This window comes from Camelus dromedarius, chromosome X (genome assembly GCF_036321535.1).
Source record: "Camelus dromedarius isolate mCamDro1 chromosome X, mCamDro1.pat, whole genome shotgun sequence".
NCBI lineage: Eukaryota > Metazoa > Chordata > Mammalia > Artiodactyla > Camelidae > Camelus > Camelus dromedarius.
The window spans coordinates 96,530,745-96,552,123 of record NC_087472.1 but is presented as its reverse complement, the minus strand read 5'-3'; the positions used below and the strand labels follow the sequence as shown (position 1 = coordinate 96,552,123).

Below are 21,379 nucleotides of genomic sequence, written 5' to 3'. Positions count from 1 at the left end.
GGACATCATACCTCATCCAAGATATTAGTGACACATTTCTTCTCTACCAGTAGCTATTGGCTCTTACTTGGTTCTGGTCAGGCTAGATATGGTGCTACTGCTTGATGGCACTTGAGTTTTCTGGCTCTCAAGAGGTGGAGTGTTTGAATCATCCCCTTGTTACTCAGATTGTTTCTTAGTTCTCCTTTAATCTGAGACAGCTGCCAGACATTCCTAATTTCTTTGCATTGGTCTTCACCCTCCTAGAGTTTCACTTTGCAGCTTCATAGCCAAGACACTATTTTGTGAAACATCAGTTTGTACAGTAGGGAAAGTTGGAGAAGATCTGGTGTTGATGAGTCAGGCACTGCCTTACAACAGCTGCAGGAAATAAAATATTCTTAGGGTGCCTCTGATATTAACATGGTCAGTGAGATGTCACTCTAGATCTTGTTGACATCTCCCATGTCTTTTAATTAGAACAGTTAGGTAGGAGATGAACGGGAGTTAGGCATTCCTTTCTGATCCTAGATTCAATTTAGGTGTTGAAATAAATTTTTTTTCATAACAGCTTTATACACATACCATTGCTGTTCACACACTTGAAGTGTACAATTCATTGGTTTTTAATATATTCATAAACTCATGCAACTGTCATCACAATCAATTTTTGAAAATGTTCATTACCCGCATAGAGAATCTAAATCCCTTTAACTATCACTCCTGTCAGCCCTCTCCCTCCCCTCCAACTCTAAGCAATCTCTAATTTACTTTCTGTGTTTGCCTATTCTGGACATTTCTTACAAATGGAATCCTATAGTATGTGGTCTTTTGTGACTGCCTTTTTTATCTACTATAACGTTTTTAACATTCATCCATGCTGTAGCATGTATCAATACTTCATTCCTTTTTATTGCTGAATAATAATCCATTGTATGGATACCCTTTTTAGTCTGTTCATCAGTTGATGAACTTTTGAGTTGTTTCCACTTTTTAACTGTTTAGGACTATAATATTAACATTTGTATACAAATTTTTGTTGGACATATGTTTTCTTTTCTCCTGGGTATGTATATAGGAGTGGAATTCTTGGGTCATATGGTAATTCTATGTTTAATTTTTTGAGGAATGCCAGACTGACTATTCCAAAGCAGTTGCACCATTTTACATTCCCACCAGCAGTGTAAGAGGATTCCATTTTCTCCATATCCTCTCCACTACTTGTTAATACTTTTTGTGAGTTTGTGATAGCCGTCCTAGTGGATGTGAAGTGGTATCCTATTGTGGTTTTGATACACATTTCCCTGATGGCTAATGATGTTGAGCATCTTTTCATGTGCTTATTGGCCATTTGTATATATTATTTGGAGAAATGTCTGTTCGGGTCCTTTGACCATTTTTAAGTTGAGTTATTTGTCTTTTTACTAAATTGAAAGAGTTCTTTATATATTCCAGATGCAAGTCCCTTATATATGATTTGCAAATATTTTCTCCCATTCTGTTGGTTGTTTTTTTTTTTTTCCCATTCTGTTGGTTGTTTTCCCTTTTTTGATAGTGTCCTTTGATTCACAAAAGTTTTAAATTTTGATGAAGTCTAATTTTATGTATACAGGTGTACCTTGGAGATATTGCAGGTATGGTTCCAGACCATCACAGTAAAGCGAGTCACATGGATTTTTTGGTTTCCCAGTGTATATAAAAGTTATGTTTACACTATATTGTAGTCTGTTAAAAGCTAATGTATAATAACTTTATGTTCCCCCAAATGTATATATCTTTATTTTTAAAAATCTATTCTAAAAAATACTAACCATTATCTGAACCTTCAGTGAGTTGTAACAGCAAAGATTACTCATCACAATTCATTATAACAAATATAATAATAATGAAAAAATTTTGAGTATTGTAAGAATTACCAGAACATCACACAGAGACATGAAGCAAGCAAATGCTGTTGGAAAAATGGTACCGATAGACTTGCTTGATCCAGGGTTGCCACAGACCTTCAATTTGTAGAAAGCACAATGTCTGAAGTGCAATAAAATGAGGCAAGCGTGTAAACTTTTTTTGTTGCTTATGCTTTTGGTGTCATATATAATAGATTGTTGCCTAATCCAAGATTATAAGGATTTACACCTGTGCTTTCCTCTAAGAATTGCCTTTACGTTTAGGCCTTTGATCTATTTTGAGTTTATTTTTGTGTCTAGTGTGTGGTAAGGAGCTAACTTCATTCTTTGGCATGTGGAATTCAGTTGTCCTAGCACCTTTTGTTGAAAAGACTCTTCTTTCCCCATTGAGTGTTCTTGGCACCCTTGCTGAAAATAATTGACTTTAAATGTGAGGGGTTTATTTCTGTACTCTAAATTCTATTCCATTGATCTGTATGTCCATCCTTATACTATTTTCATGCTGTCAGGAGTGGGCAGTGAATTTGTAAAATTTACTACCCTAAATATTAAAGTCTAAATTTTAAAGTCCAGGCAAAAATACATAATTCAACTTTTAAAGGTTTAGCAAAATTAATAAGTGATGACAACATAATGCATTCTTATGGAAAACAAGGGTACTTGAGTATGTGTACCTGCCTTTTATAGTAACATTAAGGGAAACAACTAATAGGCCTGTGGAGCATGGGGTCCCTCCTGCCAAAACCCGAACACTTGGCTAGAGTCTCTCTTCTAATGTAAACTGATATGATTCTTCATTTCTAATACACATTTTAATAAAATATGTGCTTTCAGTTATTTTAAGCAGCTTTAAAAGAGACAAATTAAAAAAATTAAAGCAAATAATTTGAGCTTAGAACCTTTTAAACTAGTTGGGGTTAAGTGAAAGTATGTCACCATTTTTAACATGTTTATTATACAACTGGAAATTTTGCTTTGTGGAGACCGTTAATAAAACTCTTCGGTGACAGTGAGTGGGGAGTAATAACACAGCTGTGTTCTCTCCATTTGGTTGTTTTTATATTCTAAGGCCAAAGACTTTTTCACTATGATAAGATTGTATTCAAAATATTATTTTACAGTATGCAACTGCTTTTTATAAAAGCCAGATGTTAATACATCGTTACATTGGTTAGTTTTTAACTAATGCTTATTAAACTCCTTTGGTCTGGTGGCATATATAGATATAGATATAGATATAGATACAGTTTAAGTCCATTTGAATTAATATTTCGAGAAAGAGTTCAGGTGCTAATGTGTGCAAATTGCTTTCAGACTCATCAGACCCATGAAACCCATCTCTAATGACCCTTGAGTCACTTGGCATTTCCATCAGGAGATATAATTAAGTTTGTTTGGTGAGGTTTGTTGTTAATAAAGTTTCCTTTTGGGGGGAAAAATGTTTAGGGTTGTATTTTTTTGTGGTTTGATTTTTTAAAATTGTCAGTGTGGACAATTTAAACGTTTTTTTTAAACTTAGGCTTTTTTATCCCAAGAAAGATTATTTAGTTGGAGATTTGTAGCAAGTTGATAACAGTAAAAATAGGTAATAGTAAACCTTAATAAATAATATGTGTGTCTGAGCTTAATATATTATGTTCCTTACCGCTACCTTGTAATGTTGGTGTTATCATCGTTTTACAGATTGGGTAACTGAGGCTCAGTTTATGTAACTTGGCCAAAGTTACACATCCAGCTAGCATTAGGGTAAATGTTTGGAATCAAGTGTGTTTCATTCCAAAGTGTTTACTTTCTACTCTCATATTGCCTTTCTTTGTGTTATGTGTGTATTCGTATATAAAGTTAATACTATAGAGCAGTAGAGTTTGGGATAAATAGTGCTTATTGTGGATGGAGGAGGCAAATAGAATTCTGGTGTTTTACTAAAATTTACAATATTACTGAATACTCAATTTCAACATTAGGAAATAATTTAGAGGAGGCTTAAACATTTTCTTAGTTTACCAATGATAGCACAGTCCGCCCAGACAGCCTCCAAACCCTGTTCCATTGTTTTTCTACGTTAAAAATGTTATTTAAAAAAAAAAATTATGCTTACATGAGAAAAAGGAATTGTATATAAACTATTTTTTTTTCTTGCCCATGTTTACTTTTCTTGTGTCTTCATTCACTTAAAACCATTTATTGATAAACCACAATAAACTAGGAATCTTGCTAGCTATTAGAGATAAACAGTAAAGTCTCTGGTTTTTTAGAGTTCGCAGTCCTGGAGAGAAGACAAACAGAAACTGGTAATTATGGTCAAGTTTGAAAAGATATATAACTGGATGTGCAAAGGATTTGGAAGCACTAAAGGGGAAAATGTTGGCAAATTTTGGGTACACTTGAGTGAGCTAAATGCTACAAAAGTTTTATAAGCCAGAGTTCTGTGGAAACGTGGTTGAAGACATAACTGAACTTTTTTAGACATAATTATATTTATTCCATCTCTGTGCATTTCCTTCCTTCCAGTATTGTTTTGAAGCAAATTCTACATATCATTTCACTCATAGGTATTTCATTATATATTTCTCAAAGACAAGGATTTAAAAGAAACAGTAATACCATTATCACATCTTTAAAAAATAATTTCAAGTGAACTTAATTTGAGGGATGAATAAAATGCTCACTGGGTGGCCGAGGAGGGCAGAATAGTAGAGGGGAGAGCGTATTAAAGGTGGGGAGGTGTGAAAGATCTTTGAGTGCTCAGAGACTTTGTCTTTGAGTTGCAAATAATGTCTTCCATGAGGCAAATGGAGGCAAGGGCACAAATCCTAAAGGCTCTTAAATATACTAAGAAGCCTGCTTTGCTTTTTTGATGTGGGGAGTTACAGGGTTGTAAACAGATTAATACTAACATGTTTAGATTCACAATTTGGAAAGGTAACTTTAATCGCAATGTTGAGAGCAGACAAGAAAAGAGTAAAATCAGAAACAAAAGATACACTTTGGCAGGAGGTAGTAGTAGTCCAGGTAAGAAACAGATGATAGTTTGAAATAAGGTTCTCTCAGTAGAGTTTGGCAGAAACTGCTTCGTGACGTGCTTAGGAAGTAGAATTTGGATTAAATTTAGAGTTGAGGGAGAGGGTGTGGTTGAAGCTCCCTGTCTGGCTTCTGGCTTGTGCAACTGGGCAGATGGCATGACCGTTACTGGAGGCAGAGCACATTTAGGCAAGCTGAAGGCCTGTGTGCAGGGTTGCTGCCTGCAGCTGTCCGCTGTACAGCAGCTGTGTAAAGGGCACCCTGCGGATGAGTGTGGTGGCCCTGGCCTTTTAGTTCAGGGGTTTTGAGCTGTTGGTCTGATGTTATTAGTTAGCTCCTAATTAAGCACAACTTTGGTCATAGTGCAGACATCCAATAAAAAGTTGTTTGGTGAATGAATGAATAAATAAATTCAAACCATCAAATGTTTATTGCATAAACTGAGGATCAGTACAATCTAATGACTTATTTATTGATTCTAGGGGCTATTAGCACAGGAGACATGGTGAAATGTTTGTTTATTCCTTTATTCTATAGGCTGATTGTTATATGTGTATGTATCTTACCATTATTTTCATATATGTGCTCTATCAGTTTTCTTTCTTAAACCATTTGATAAATCACAATAGAAGTTTAGATTTTAAAAAAACACATGTCCACAAGGGAATATTTCTGAAATGTGAGAAAAGTCTTATTTATTGAACTAAGAGTATTTTAGAGAAGATGTCTAGTTCTGATAAAATTCAGAAAAATTTCTGTCGACTCATCTAAAATTATTGTCTTTACTGTAGGTGTTCTGAAATTTATATAGAAATCACTAAAATGAATGAATTAAGAGTTTTCAGTTTAATATTCAGGCTGGATGTCAGATTTATACTAAGAAAAAAGTGCTCAGATAAGATAAAGATGTTGCAGTTCTCCCCTCTCCCCACCACAAACACGATTGGGATAAAAGGTCTACATTTTGAAAGTCTTATAAGTAGTTGGAGCTTCAGGTTGGCCTTGTGACTCATATTGACTGTTTATCTGCTTGAGACGGAGACAAAATTGTCTGACAGCTTGCCCTTTGAACAGGTCTCTGATTACTTGGTGCGATAATGGGAGTTGGGCCAGGGGTAGGAGGGAGAGAGAGAACATGCCTCTCCTCAGAATCTTAGAGAAACAACTCGGTATATGGAAATAGCGCCTGTGGCTTAGAGTCAGCCAGCCTTCCATTTGGATGCCAGCCCTGCTGCCCACTAGCTGTATGAATTTGAGCAAATTACTGACTTCACTTCGGCATTAGTTTCCTTATTTGTGAAAAGGCAGTAATACTACCTGACCTACAGCATAGTTGTGAGAATTAGAGATGCCCCAGGCATCCAGCACAGAGCGTGCCTGTCAGTAACTGCTAGCCATTGTTGTCATCCATGCTGAGTCTCTGTGTCGGTGGCATCCACTGGGCTAGCAAGACTAACACTGTACTGGCTTTGCTTAAGACCTTCCTGTTCCATCAGGAAGGGACAGCCTTGGGTAAAGGCAGGCAGAGGGTGGAGTTCTGATAGTCATTCCTTTTCCCCCCTGAAATTGTTAAGAAATCAATTCTTGGTTAACTAGGTTCAGTTAACTATGTTTTAAACCAGTTCAGGGCAATTTTGCAAATATTTTTCATTAATTATTATCTGTGACGCCCTGTTGGAGATCACTATAACTTAGGATAGGCACTTGAATGGCTCTGATCCTTTAATTCCCTGTCTATAGAACGAGGCTAATTTTATTAAGCCTTTTAACCTCTCTAGGAAAGTTTTAAGAATTAAAGATCAGATTTTACCAATTCTTTGAAATCTTTTATAGGCTATATAATAAAAATAAGGTTTAGCCCCAGAAAGAGGGTTCCTGAGGAGGAAGGTAAGAGAGGGAGGTCTGAAAGTGCACTTTTAATTTATCTACTAGAATATCTGCCCCAGCAGAATGCTTCTTGCAAGTTACTCAGTCTTTTAGGTGCCCCAGTTTCACATCTGTAAAATGAACTTAAAACACCTAAGTTGTGGAGTGGTTGTCATTGATTTCATGATAAAATATTGGGAAACCACCTACCATAGTGTCTGGAACATAATAAATGGTCTTGAGCTTAGGTATCCTTTTAGGGGGCACTACTCATCCATGGTATCTTCACTATTAAATACCAGTCACCCACACAGGAACCGTTAGGATGTTGAATAACACTGAGTTTTTATTCTGTAGTTTTTCTTTTGACTGGATTTTGGGTTTAGAGGTTAAAAAAGTTGAAGTGATTAAGTAGTAAGATGACTGTTGAACTTATCAGAGTAAGTTAACGTAGGCACCTGGTTCAGAGATCAAATTCTCTCTTTAGCAGCAATACTGAGGTACTGTTTTGTGAAAAGGCCTAGTGTCCCTCCTTGACATCAGTCTTATTTACAACCTGGGAATCTTGTTAAACATTTTAAAAAGATGTGTATTCAGATTGTCCCTTGAAGTAACTTATTTAGCCCATAAAATCATCTTTATTTTTCTTTCAGATTAACTTGTTTCAAGGTCTGTGAGGTAGCTTCCAGTTCTGGAAGGCTGGGATTTAGTGACTGAATCCATGTCTTCCTTGTGCGTGCTGGTCATAGGTTTATAGACTTCAGGCTTAATTAGACTTTGAGACTGATTCTGTCCTCATAGAATGGGTTTTCCTTAATTGTTTGTACCTTCGAATAAATAGAGTCTCAAATTTGACTCATTTCTCTATCCAGTTAAGTTTTTCTCTGAGTTATTCTTTTCCCAGTGACTCTCCTCTTGAAGCTTTTATCTTTTTGATCCATTCTGGATTAGTTCCTTTTTAGGCTTACTGTCATACAGATATTTTTCCAAAAATTTCCTTCTCTCATTTCCTGAGGCCGGTCCATTGTTTTCTGGAGCCCATGTCACCTTCTTCTTTGATTTACTCTGTTACTTTACTGGCCCACATATTGAAAACTTTCTAAGCAGTGTGGATTTGTATATACTAGGAATATTTTTATTCTGCCCTTAAACTTGATTGATAAGTTGGTTAGGTACAGAAGTCTAGGGTGAAATGAATTTTCCCTGAGAATTTGTTATGGCGTGTTTCATTGTCATCAAGCGTTTGTTATAGTTTAGAAGCCTGTTGATATTTTGATTCTCAGTTCTTTGCAGATGTTTCTTTTTCTTCTGAAAGCTTTAAAGATCTCTTTATCTCTATTGGTCTGAAATATCATAGGGTTGTGTGTAGTGAGGTGTGGGTCTTTTTTCATGTGTTTTGTTTTCATGGATGTAGTCATTAGCCACATGTGGCTAGTTAAATTTAAGTTTAAATGAGTTAAAGTTAAGTAAAATCAAGTATATAGTTTCTAAATTGCACCAACCACGTTTCAAGTGCTGAGCAGTCACATGTGGCTAGTGCAGATATATGGGACGGTGCCATCATCACAGAAAGGTCTCTTGGTAGAACATTGCTAACAATATGATCTCTTAAAACTCACAGAAGAGTTACAGAGGTTCAGAAAATATATTATAGGACAACAGAGGCAGATAGAAAGTAGGCTGACAGAATTCAAAGAGAAGTTGTAGAGAAAAGTGGAAACGTGATCAAGATAAAAGCCACTATAGAAGCAGCTATAAGAATAAATATGCTTCAGTATATAACCAGGTGCAGAGGGAATTGGCTTTAGGAAATCACAAAAATGTATAAATGAAATGGATAAAAATAAAAGTTACAAAAATGATCATGGAGAAGATGGATAGACATGGGAGACAGATAAAGGAGACAAATGCACAAAAGTGAAATTCCAGAAAAAGTGAATAAAACCAGTGAGCTAGAAAATAGAATGGGAGGAGTTTTTCTGAAATAAAAATTGGAATCTTCAATTGAATCTTTCTTATTTCAAGAAATTGACAGAGTGATAAAAACAACTAAGTCATAATCACAGTGATGTTTAGTGAACTTTAAGGATAAAGAATTATAGGGACATCCACACAGAAATAGTGGTAGAAGACTGTGGAACAATGCCTACAAAGTTCTGAGAAAATGTAACCTACGAATATTATACCAAGCCAATTTGTCATTCAAGTAAAGGCCATGGCCTGACATTTTCAGGTATTTGGGAACTTAGGGGCTATAACACCCATTAGCCCTTCTTGACAGTCCTATTTGGTAATGAATCTAGCAAACTGAAAGGTCAATCAGTAGAAAGAACTCTAGAATGGAGAGACTCTGATAAAAGCATTGGTAATGAGTACTGGATTCACTTAATATAAAACTAACAAAATATTTGGGAAGGGGAGGTGTGTAAATGTCTTAATTTTTACATCTTTCATAGTAAGGTGATAGTAGATACTGGCTTTAAAATTGATTCATGTATTATAAGCAAAATATGACTCTTAATGTTCTTACATTTTTTCTTTAGTGGGTTATGAACTGATGCCATAACGACTAACATTTACTTGAAGATCGGTATTTGTATATTTAACAAATGAATGTCTTGTGCTTATTATATGTCAGGCAGTATTGTAGGTACCTGGGATACATCAGTCAACAAAACAGAGGACAGTGCCTTTCCCTTTTGGAGACTGTATTCTAGCAGAGTTACACAGACATAAATAAATAAGTGATACATGTTTGGGGAGGTAAAAAGGAGTATAAGGAGGATTTGGGGTTAGAAATGTGGTCAGAGTTTTGGGAAAAAGGCCTAGAGTAGAGATGCAAAATTGAGAGTTGTTGGCATATAGATGAAATTTAAGCTATAAGGCCGAATGACATCATCAAAGGAGGGATTGTAGATAAACCGAGACCAAGGACTAGGCCGTGGCGTTTGCAACATTAAGAAGTAAGAGAAGGTTCCTGCAAAGGACTGAGGAGGCATGGCCAGTGAGGAAGGAGAACACCAAGAGCCTGTGTTCTGGAAGCCAAGTGAAGAGAGTGAATCACAGGAGAGTGCTGCCAAGGCAAGTCAGATGAGGGCTGAGAACAGGCAACCTTGATGAACAGTTTTGGGGATGTCATGGGCCTGACTGAAGTGAATTTAGAGGATATAGAATGACAGGAGGTGGAGAAATGAAGGTGGCAGAGAAAGGAGATGAAGAGTTTTTGTTTTTCAAAGGGGAAGAAAGAATAGCTTGTTTGTATGCTGGTGAAAATAATCTAGTAGGGCGAAGTATAGGGTATAGCTCAGTGGTAGAGTGCATGCTTAGCGTGCATGAGGTTCTGGGTTCAATCCTCAGTACCTCCTCTAAGAATAATTAAATTAAATAAACTGAATCACCTCCCCCCACCCCCCCCAAAAAAAAGGAAAGAAAATGATCTAGTAGAGGATCTAGGGGAAGAGAGGGCAGCAGAGGTGCTGGAACAAGAAAGAAGGGGCGGGCTTTAGCTAGGAACACAGGTGGGTTGTCTGTGGTAACAAGCTGGGTTTAGTTGCTGGTCAGTGGGTAGGTGTGGCAGACAGCGGGTCTTCTCTTCTGATTGTTTAATCTCCGTGAAGTAAGACAGAAGATGATCAACTGAGAGTGAGAAGGTGAGGTGATAATAGGGATTTGAGGAGAGAGGAGAATGTGGAAAGTAGGAGGGGAAAGTTAGTAGAGAAGGTCCACCTTGGCCTTCGAGGGATTTCACTGAAGCTCCCTTGAGCAGTATAAAGTATGCCTGTATTTTGCTACAGTTTTGCTGTTGTTAGTGAGATCACTGATAGTCAAATTTTTCTTCAGTTTTAAAGTTTAGAACACAGGATGAGATGAAAAGGTTATTATTATTATCTTTTTAATGGAGGTACTGGGGATTGATTGAACCAGGGACCTCGTGTCTGCTATACTTGTGCTCTACTGCTGAGCATACCCACCCCCTAAAGATTATTACTATAAGGCTTGAGGAAATATGATGCCAATTTTATTTAAAAAAAAAGAAAAGAAAAAACTGGGAAGGAAATTTACTAACAAATGATGCAATCTTTGGTTAGTGGGACTATTTGTGATTTTCTTTTTAATACTAAATTTTATCCAATGAACATACAGTTCTTTAAAAAATCAGAAGATGAAAGTGAAAGTCTGGGTTTTAAAGACAGGCACCTCCTAACTCTCCTACTCCTCACTTATTATACCAACTGGCAAATCACATATCATCTCAGAGCTTTCCTGTCTTTATCTGGAAAAGGTGTGAGAATCAAATGAAATAAAAGTACAGAGAAATGCTAAGGAAATTGCAAAATGCCATGCAAATAGTAGTTATTAATAGAAGTGTTCTTAATTTCCAGAAATTACACTCTTCTATTTTGGAGAGGCCTTATTCTAAAGCTCTAGTTCTTCATTACAACAGCAGAAGGCACTCATGCAGAAATCATGTATGATGACTCAGTTTTATCGAAGCCTTCTTTGTCTGTTTTTAGAAATTCATTTTTAATGGTATCTTTAAAATCACAGTGAAATTTTTAGTACTTAACAGGACCATCAAAGTGGTATGTGTGTGTGTGTGTGTGAGTAACAAATCACTTCTATAGTATTTCATATTTGGAATAATTTCGTAGATTGAGTTAGTAGGACAAATTCTCAAGGTGAAAATCTGAAGGTGAATTCTACTTTTGTCTAATAATAGAATAACTTTGCTCGACTCAGGTAATCCTGTATATTTCAGATGTGTTTCCCACACATTTATGAAAGCAAATAAAGGTCTTTTACTCTTAAGTTACTGGTAAGTGCATGACATTTTGCAAGCTCCAAAATGATTAGATTTTCTGGTCATGAAAAGGTTTTATCTTACGAGTACAACAAGCTAACATATGCAAAAACAGCTAGCCTGACCTTGTTCTTTGTAAACACAAGGACATTTGATTTTCCAGTACCTGTTAGAATCCATTTTGACAAACCTTGCCCAAAGAGGCCAAGCTTCATCAACAGTATCAAACTGTTCTGAGATCAGTTCTCTGAAGATGTACTGATTTATTCAGAACTCTCCTTCTAGTTTGGTGAGATCTACAGCCTTCTAATGCTATCTCAGTTTGAAATTCCAGAGCCACCTTTAAGAAAATAAGTGACTCAGTCAGCTTGGTCTGTCATAAAAGTATTTAGCTTTGAAAAAAAGGGTAAGTACATGTCAGACCAGAAATAAGGACATAATGCCGATTCTTTTCCTCTACAAACCATTTGTATAAAGCAGAGTCAAAATACTTGAATTTAGGTAGTTAGGTTCAGAGTTCAGGAAACCTCTCTGTTTTTGTTTTTGTTTTTCTTTTTCTTTTTGAAACCACATAGAGTTTAACCAGCTAGCACCTTCATATCGTTAAGCTTGTCCTTGATCAGCTCATTGTCTCTAGCTTCTCAAGCTCTTAACCCATTCACCATTCTCTTCCTGGTAACCACAGTGCTCACGTCCTACTTCATGTCCACAGTTGAAGCCGCCGGCCATGTACTCCTTCAACTCTTCTGCCATTACAATCTTCCCCCTCTAAACACAGCATAAGCTGCGTTCTTATCCATATTTACCTCCTTAGATCTCAGAAGGATGGCATATTGCTCCCCCGTTTTATAGAAAATTCCTTCATCTTTATGCCTGGTTTCATCTCTCTCTTCTTCTGAGATCTTGGTCCCAGAATTTCACCAGGTCCTCTGGCTTCAGCCTCTCACTTTCTATTATATTTTCTCTCACAGACCAAGTGTGCACAAATGTTTTTATCAAGTAAACAGAAAAGTCCTTGACTCTGCAACCCATTTTAGTTACTACCCCTTTATGCTCCATTTTTAAATTGGACTTTTTGAAGAATTTTACACCTTCTATTGAATCCTCAACTCGACGGTAACCTGACCCCATATAGCCTTCACTACACTACTCTTCCCCGGGAACATCGGTGGCTTCCGGGTTGCTCTAGTAAGTGCAGACATTCCTTCTTGACTTTTGTGCGTGCTGCATTATTGCCACTGGCCTTACTAGGATTCTTGGAACTTTTCACTCCCTAGCTTCCTTCATGACCTTCCACCAACCTAACTTTCCCTTCCCAGGTTCCTTGGTGAACTCTTCTTCTTGTCCCTCCCTTAAGTTAGGACATTCCCCAGGATATCCTCAGCCTACTGTTTGCTCACACTGTAGGTTCTCACTGTCATCTCAAGGCTTAGTTAACACAGAGCTGATGGCACCCAAATCTGTGGGTCAGCCCTTAGCTTTCAGATTTGAATATCCAGCAATGGACGCCACATCTCAGTCATTCCTTGAATCATTGATTCATCAGTGTTCTGAGCATCTGCTGTCAACCAGACTCTTGTCTTAGAAGACTGAATAATAAAAATACAGATTCTGCTTTATCAGTGGGAAAGATGGGGCAAAAAAAACCCCAGATAGTGACAATACAATGAATCCTATACTCTGAGAGAAGCAAAAGGTGCTGTGAGTATAGAGGCATAGGAACAGCCACTGAGTCTGAAGCTTTTAGGGATGTTACCCTCTTGGACCTTAAATTAATTATCAGAAGTGTTCCTTTTCCTAATTTCCTACCGTTTCTTCCTCCAATTATTCAGTCATTATATCAGAAATCCCATGATTATCTTTGTCATGTTCAGTTTTCAATTGAGCACCAGGTTCTACCACATCAGTCTTAAAATGGGACTGAAGTCTGACCCTCTTCTCCATCCATACTACGTCTGTCTTGATAGAAGACCTTGTCATTTGTCACCTACATAATTGTAATAGACTGAAGAGTGGTATCTGTGCTTTATGTCTTGATCCCTTTGAGTCCACCTTTTTCAGGGCCAGCATGGTGGAGCGAAAATGGCAACCTGACCTTGTCACTGCCCTGCTTAACAGGCGCCTACCACCTGCAGCAGAGGTTCTCAAACCTCTGATTAGAATCCCTAGGGCAGGGTACCTCTAAATCTGTCTATCAGGCCCTACCCCTACAGATTCTGATCCTGTAGAGCTGCTTGTCTGGGGCCTGTGTTTTTAAGTTCCATAAGAGATTTTGACACCTGACCAGACTGAGAAACCTCCTGTCTACCAGGGTCAAGTCTGAGCCCCTCTGTCTGGTTGCACAAAGCCCTCCATGACCTGGCTTTAGCGTAGCAGTCAGCCACATTTCCCACCGTGCCCTGCGTGTCTCATTGTTTATGTAAAGTCATCCAGTTTTATGTGAATCAAGTTAGAGATTATATTTGTAAAAAAGGGCTTTTTGAAAATGGTAACATTTTATTTATTTAAAAATCTACTATTATTATTTGTAATGTGTTTCCTGCCTTTTCAGTGGATGATGCTGGCAAAATAGAACATGATGGTTCCTCTGGAATGACCATGGACGCAGAGTCGGAAATTGATCCTTGTAAAGTGGATGGCACTTGCCCTGAAGTCATCAAGGTGTACATTTTTAAAGCTGACCCTGGGGAGGATGACTTAGGTAAGAGGAAATCTTCAGCATATTATTCATCCTGATCAAACACTTCAACCTGATTACTTTTTGGTGGTGTAGACTGAGACTATTTAAAATCTTTTCTGAAGATAGCTTTTAAGCGAGGGTTCCAATGTAGCAGTAGAAATGTGTGTGAAATGCAGTAAGTGAAACAGGTAGAAATGAAGTTTTCACATAAATTCTTCGAGTTGTCATCTTTCCTGATAGGTGGCACTGTAGACATTGTGGAGAGTGAACCTGAGAATGATCATGGAGTTGAACTACTTGATCAGAATAGCAGTCTTCGTGTGCCAAGGGAAAAGATGGTTTATATGACCGTCAACGACTCTCAGCAAGAAGATGAAGATTTAAGTAAGTAGGTGGCCTTTCTGTGGGAGAGAATTTTGTGTACCTATAGCTCTTACTTATTTTTTAAAAATATGGCCAGTATTTGAAGGAAACAGAGTAACATTATTGTAGAGATTATTATGCTGCCATATTTCATAGGAAACATCAATGACTTGTTAGGTATGCTTAGAATGTTGCTTTAAAAACAAATTATGGTGAAAGCCAAGAAATGTATGACTCATTCAGCAAATACCTATTGAGTGCTCACTACACGAAAGTTGTGTCCTAGGTATATAGCACTTGAACCTTCTTGTCTGTTAACTGAATTCAAATGAAACTGTCTTTCCTGGGATCTCTGTAAACCTGGTCACATAAGTTTCTGTAATTTTCCACTTAGATGTTGCTGAAATCGCTGATGAAGTTTATATGGAAGTGATTGTAGGAGAGGAAGACGCTGCTGCAGCAGCGGCAGCAGCTGCTGCACATGAACAGCAAATCGATGACAATGAAATCAAAACCTTCATGCCAATAGCATGGGCAGCAGCTTACGGTAAGTCACATAGCGGCTCTTGGCACTGACGTGGTCCTTGAACGTGAGTTCATAGCTGAAAAATGGTTTCTGTGGTCTTAGGTTTCACAAATCTGAAATACCAGTACCCTGTGAGGGTTATTTGATTTGAACAAGAGTAGAGGAAGATTATAAAGTCTACTTTTTGTCTTTATTTTTAACAGGAATTTCCTTCATGTGTATATTACGTAGAAGGAAGTACTGCAAGAAGTACACAGGCTTTCAAGCTGAAACTTTTCATCTTGATTATATGTGGCCAATGACTTTACAATTTTGGGAGACAACAAGGGAGTCCATGGGGCAAAATGCTGACATTTTTTTTAGATTTGGAAGCTAGGCATTTCCTACGGTCTTGATATAATAAGTGGTCGTAAAACCCATTACCTAGAATGGGGAATCTCTGTCATTCATGAGTATCATGGCTTACTTTCGTTGTTGTAGTTAATAAAGAGTCCCTAATTCTTTATAATTTATAATACTGTATAATTTTGTTTTTTAATGCGCATTGTTAGGTAATAATTCTGATGGAATTGAAAACCGGAATGGCACTGCAAGTGCCCTCTTGCACATAGATGAGTCTGCTGGGCTCGGCAGACTGGCTAAACAAAAACCAAAGAAAAGGAGAAGACCTGATTCCAGGCAGTACCAAACAGGTGAGGGCACACGAGTTCCACAGCGCAGCGTGCTTTGCGAGCTCTCAGATGAAACTCTAGTATGTATCCACAAAGGTGTTGTGATGGCATTTTAGCTGCTAGACCACATAGAGCTTTTGTGTATTGAACGTGAAAATATAATTTTAAGAATTAAGTGATATTCATGAATGATTTCCTTGGTTAAAAAAGAAAACAGGGAATGGACTGAACATGGATGAAAAAATTCAAAACTTGGGTGATTTTTATGTGGAAATGAAAAGAAATCCCTCAAATATGTTGCAAGCATTGACTTTTTTAGAAAAACTAAGTTAATATATTTAAAGAATATGATTATGTCAGCATAGAGCAGGAATAATTTAAAGAGCAGCAGGACAAGTACTTCAGTTCATGTGACATTCCTGTCTATTCTTGTATGCTGATTTGCATATTAAAATTTTACAGGTGTATTTAAGCTTTAATTGATATAAATTATGTTGTTAGAATCACCAAAGCAGAAGTTATGACTATGAAACTTAATTTTTATCAATAATTTCCCACCAGTCTCTAAATTGTTACAGCTTTAGTCACTAGTTGACGGAAGTTACATATTTATTCATTTCTTTATATTTTTAAACTGGAGGCAGTGAGATTGGTACAGTCATACTGAATGAAATTTCCAGACCAGGTTCTCTTTATGATGAGGCTGCTGTGTCTCTTATGTTGAAAAACGGTAAAAAGAATGTTAAGTAGAAGATAGCCTAACATAGGAGTGTTTGCCCAGTAATGTTTGGAACATACACTTCTAAATTCTTGAAGAAACCAGAGCAGGACTTGGTTTGATCACTCATGCTCCTCTCTTTTCCTTTCTTAGCAATAATTATTGGCCCTGATGGACATCCCTTGACTGTCTATCCTTGCATGATTTGTGGGAAAAAGTTTAAGTCACGAGGTTTTTTGAAAAGACACATGAAAAACCATCCTGAACACCTTACGAAGAAGAAGTACCGCTGTACTGACTGTGATTACACTACCAACAAGAAGATAAGTTTACACAACCACCTGGAGAGCCACAAGCTGACCAGCAAGGCAGAGAAGGCCATCGAGTGCGATGAGTGTGGGAAGCATTTCTCTCATGCTGGGGCTTTGTTTACTCACAAAATGGTGCATAAGGAAAAAGGAGCCAACAAAATGCACAAGTGTAAATTCTGTGAATACGAGACCGCTGAACAAGGGTTACTGAATCGCCACCTCTTGGCGGTCCACAGCAAGAACTTTCCTCATATATGCGTGGAGTGCGGTAAAGGTTTTCGACACCCCTCAGAGCTCAAAAAGCACATGCGAATCCATACCGGGGAGAAGCCGTACCAGTGCCAGTACTGCGAATACAGGTCTGCAGACTCTTCTAACTTGAAAACACACGTAAAAACTAAGCATAGTAAAGAGATGCCATTCAAGTGTGACATTTGTCTTCTGACTTTCTCCGATACCAAAGAGGTGCAGCAACATGCTCTTATCCACCAAGAAAGCAAAACACACCAGTGTTTGCATTGCGACCACAAGAGCTCGAACTCAAGCGACCTGAAACGACACATCATTTCAGTTCACACGAAGGACTACCCCCATAAGTGTGACATGTGTGACAAAGGCTTTCACAGGCCTTCTGAACTCAAGAAACATGTGGCTGCCCACAAGGGTAAAAAAATGCACCAGTGTAGACATTGTGACTTTAAGATTGCAGATCCATTTGTTCTAAGTCGCCATATTCTCTCAGTTCACACGAAAGATCTTCCGTTCAGGTGTAAGAGATGTAGAAAGGGATTTAGGCAACAGAATGAGCTTAAAAAGCATATGAAGACACACAGTGGCAGGAAGGTGTATCAGTGTGAGTACTGTGAGTATAGCACTACAGATGCCTCAGGCTTTAAACGGCACGTTATTTCCATTCATACGAAAGACTACCCTCACCGCTGTGAGTACTGCAAGAAGGGGTTCCGAAGACCTTCAGAGAAGAACCAGCACATAATGCGACATCATAAAGAAGTTGGCCTGCCCTAACGATACTTACACAGACGTTTGTAGAGATGTTGGCCTTGAAGCAGAAAATTCATTTTAAAGCCAATCAGTCTCGTTCACATACGATACTGTATATTGATTTATGCTGTGTACAAATAGAATTATTGCTTCTAGTTGACTTTTTTTTTTTACATTTTGTTCAATAGTGTGTTCTGAATTCTATTCAGTTTGTTTAATAAATGGGGAAAAGTGGCAACAAGCAAGTTGCTTTTAATAAAGTAATCCCTGATTCTATACTGAATTTTTCTATCTTAGAAGTTTTATATTTATTTAAATATTTACCGTGCTTACCTTTGGTACTCTTCTAAGACCATTTAACTTAAAGTTAAGGTAACTTTAGATTGGTAACTCTGAAAGTACTCATGTTGACTCTCTCTTTTCCCATAAATTTCTCACAATAAAATTGTCAGAGACATCTACTAACATAAATGGGGAGATTTTTACGGTCAGGTCTAATTATCCTAACAGAATTCATTTACTTGTCTTGTTTAATATTTTCAGACCACATGACAGTGGAAGTTTCCATTTGAGCTTTTGTGTCCCTGGCATCGCCGAGTAAAGAGCAGTGGCTGGGTTCGTGTTACTTTTCGTTTTGTTCAGACGCAGTATACTTTTGGGGAGGCTTTCTTTGGAGTATTTACATCTGTTGTCAGCATAGCAAACTTTTAGAAAACTTTATTGAACAATTTTGCTTGATCCTGTTGTATTTTGATTATTCTGTCTGTGCTGCTTTGTCTTGGAATGGTTGTGTGCTACAAATGAGACTTATTGAGGACTGCATTTGGAATCTCCTAGAGGTAATTCGTGGCTCATAGGATCTTTTGCAACTTTATATATGTAAATGTACCCTGAATTATGTATATGCACATATATATAACATGTATCTGTGTGTATTGCTTATTTTACATATTTATACACACAACCCCAAGTAGTAGTTGTTTAAAATCTATAATGAGAAGTATTAAATTTACGATAACATGAAAGATGCAGGGATGCATGAGAGAGCATTTTGTTAATCATGCTCTTCAGAGAGACTACTCAGGTGAAGAATTAGAAGGAAAATAAGGACACTAGTATTTTTAAAGAGTAAAGGTATTTTCTTTTAAATATCTTTGGTAACTGAAAAATAGAAGTTAAGATGTTTCTAGATAGAATGTTTTCATATAACTTCAGCTCCATGCCTTTATATTTTTCTGAAAAGCTAATGAGTATCCAGACCTAACTCTTGTCAGTTGTCTCTGGGAAGCTCGTGAGGGAACTCTGTGTCACCAACTGTGGGGGGACAAAGGAAGCAGCAGCTCCGTGGACCAGAGAATGGGTGCTAATTACGACTTAAACTTGGCAAGTCCAGCCTGCTCTGTTATTTCTTAGTTATAGTCAGCAAACTTTAAAAAAACTTAACGCTTAAGTTGACTTTGATTAGAAGATAAAGGTGTGTTTTAAGTGCATGAGACAAATCTGAGGCCTTATTTGGAACATCACCTACTCTTTCACAGTTTGGTTTTTCTTTGAAAGTTGACATTTTTTAACATATAGTTCCAAATCAGTATCAAAAATTCATAAAAACGAACTTGGTTAATTAGAATTTGATTATGTTAAGATAAGTTGGAGAACAGAAAACCATTTTGGGGGCCCCAATTGGCTGTTGGCGCATGAGTATCTGGCACATCATTGAGAGGCAGGAATTTTCTTCCCACTGGTTAGCTGCCTAGCCACTTCATTATGGTGCTCCATCGCCTTTGTGCTATTGGGTTTTTACCTTTCATCTTTCTCTTTGCCATTGATACTTGTAGGCGAGAGTTATTTATAGGGTTAGAAGTCGAAGTGTCTAGTGTTTGGCAAGCCTCTGAAGTGCTAGATTGATTTAGTCCAGCTCTAAATCAAGTGCTTTAGGCTGGTATGAACTCCAACCCGAATGCCAGTCAAAGCCACGGCATAGGAGCCCCTATGCCCTCTTGGCCCCATAATGTGCTTTTTTTTTCTTTCTTTAAAGTAACTTACAGTTGTGTGATTCATTACCCTGCAGTACTTTTCTTGAACGCTCTGTCTGTTTTTTTGTGAGAACCTTTAAAATCTCCCTTATTTTTAATTTTTCCCAGAAATAATGTAAAAGAAAACACTTAAATGAAAGTGGAAATTTATTAATTTTAAAACATCCTGTAAAAGTTAATACAGAAAATATAAATAATTGGTCCTTTAACTATATTTTTTTAAATAAACTGAAAGATAAAGAACACAACACTTTACACACTTTATATTTCTCTTACATAGTCTGGAATCATACACAGTTCTTTTCTTTTTAAAGCACAATATTGAAACCTTTAAAAGGTATTTAAGGGTTTGGTCAAGTGAATATGATAAAATGTATTTGTCTGTATAAAGAGAAAATGAAGTTGTAGTCACTGTTATGTACTGACATTAGTTACAACCTAGTTTTAATTCTTAAAACAATTTTGATTAGCAAAGCTAAAAAAAATGGATGTTTCAGTTAAATGTTTTAAAGAGGTACAGATTTTTACAAGGACATAATATAAGTTATTGTTCTGTAGAAATATCCTATTAAATATTGTATGTCCCTCCCTCTGTACACTTTGTAAAAAAAGTAAAATACATAAAAAGAAAATCATATAGGGATGTGTGACATTATTGTAATTGTGTACTTGAGAATAACGTGCAAAAATAAAAATCAGAATATTTTCCTGTTAATGTTTAGTCTATTTGATACCAGTACTAAGTTAATGGTTTTTCTTAAGAAAAAAAAATGTACAGTTTTTGTAAACCTAATAAACATCAAAAGCAGTGGATTATTTTCATTTCCCCATTTCTTAATTCCTTATATGCAGCAGTGGAATGCAAAATGCTTGATGGCTTTGAATTTTGTGACCTGGATTTAAATACTAATATTTCAGTTCTGCGAATTTGCAAGTAACATTTTAGAGAAGTTAAGAGGTGATTGGTGAGTCCTTTGATGAGCATGTCCTTGCAATTCATTTTTTCTTTTATCTTCATAAAGGATTTGTTTTATTAGCATCTCTCATTCCCCTGAGATAAAATTTCCCATGCATAAAGTGGTTTTTGAGAGCACTTAAAAGTGTATTTCAGTATCAGTCTACAGCACATTTAATCAGTGGGATTGTCCCCACCTCCATAGCAGAAACCCTCCCCTTGAGTTACCCCTCTGTGCCCAGTTTGGAGGGCTTCTATAGACACTCAGATACTAGAGAATGATCATGGTCATTTTTAGAAAAAAGAAGTTAGTTAAAAGTTAGCAGGAGTCAGAAGAAAATGAGATAGATTTGAATCATCTTTGATTTTTAAAGATGAGATCGTGCAGTTATTTAACTATGCTGGAACAGTAAATAATCAAAATTTGAGGTCAGTGAGGTCAGTGACCAAGAAAACATGGTCAATGTCACTGTCCAGGGCCATAAACAAGACAAAACCATAGCATGCTGAAAGACTTAATTCTAGTAGAACGACTGCCAGATAACA

The 21,379-nt window shown here is 37.1% G+C and overlaps 1 protein-coding gene across 3 annotated transcripts in view; it reads left to right on the top strand.

The window, feature by feature from the left end:
* Positions 1-20,694, top strand: part of ZFX (zinc finger protein X-linked) — a 44,553-nt gene extending 23,859 nt beyond the window's left edge. For 2 of the 3 annotated variants that reach the window (XM_031445693.2, XM_064483319.1), the window contains exons 4-8: positions 14,126-14,275; positions 14,495-14,638; positions 15,012-15,164; positions 15,695-15,835; positions 16,686-20,694. In XM_031445693.2, coding sequence (XP_031301553.1) covers positions 14,126-14,275; positions 14,495-14,638; positions 15,012-15,164; positions 15,695-15,835; positions 16,686-17,869 — 1,772 coding nt within the window. In that variant the 3' untranslated portion in view covers positions 17,870-20,694. The remainder of the gene's footprint in view (positions 1-14,125; positions 14,276-14,494; positions 14,639-15,011; positions 15,165-15,694; positions 15,836-16,685) is intronic. The other variant, XM_031445698.2, reaches the window with a different exon arrangement.
* Positions 20,695-21,379: the final 685 nt, after the last annotated feature.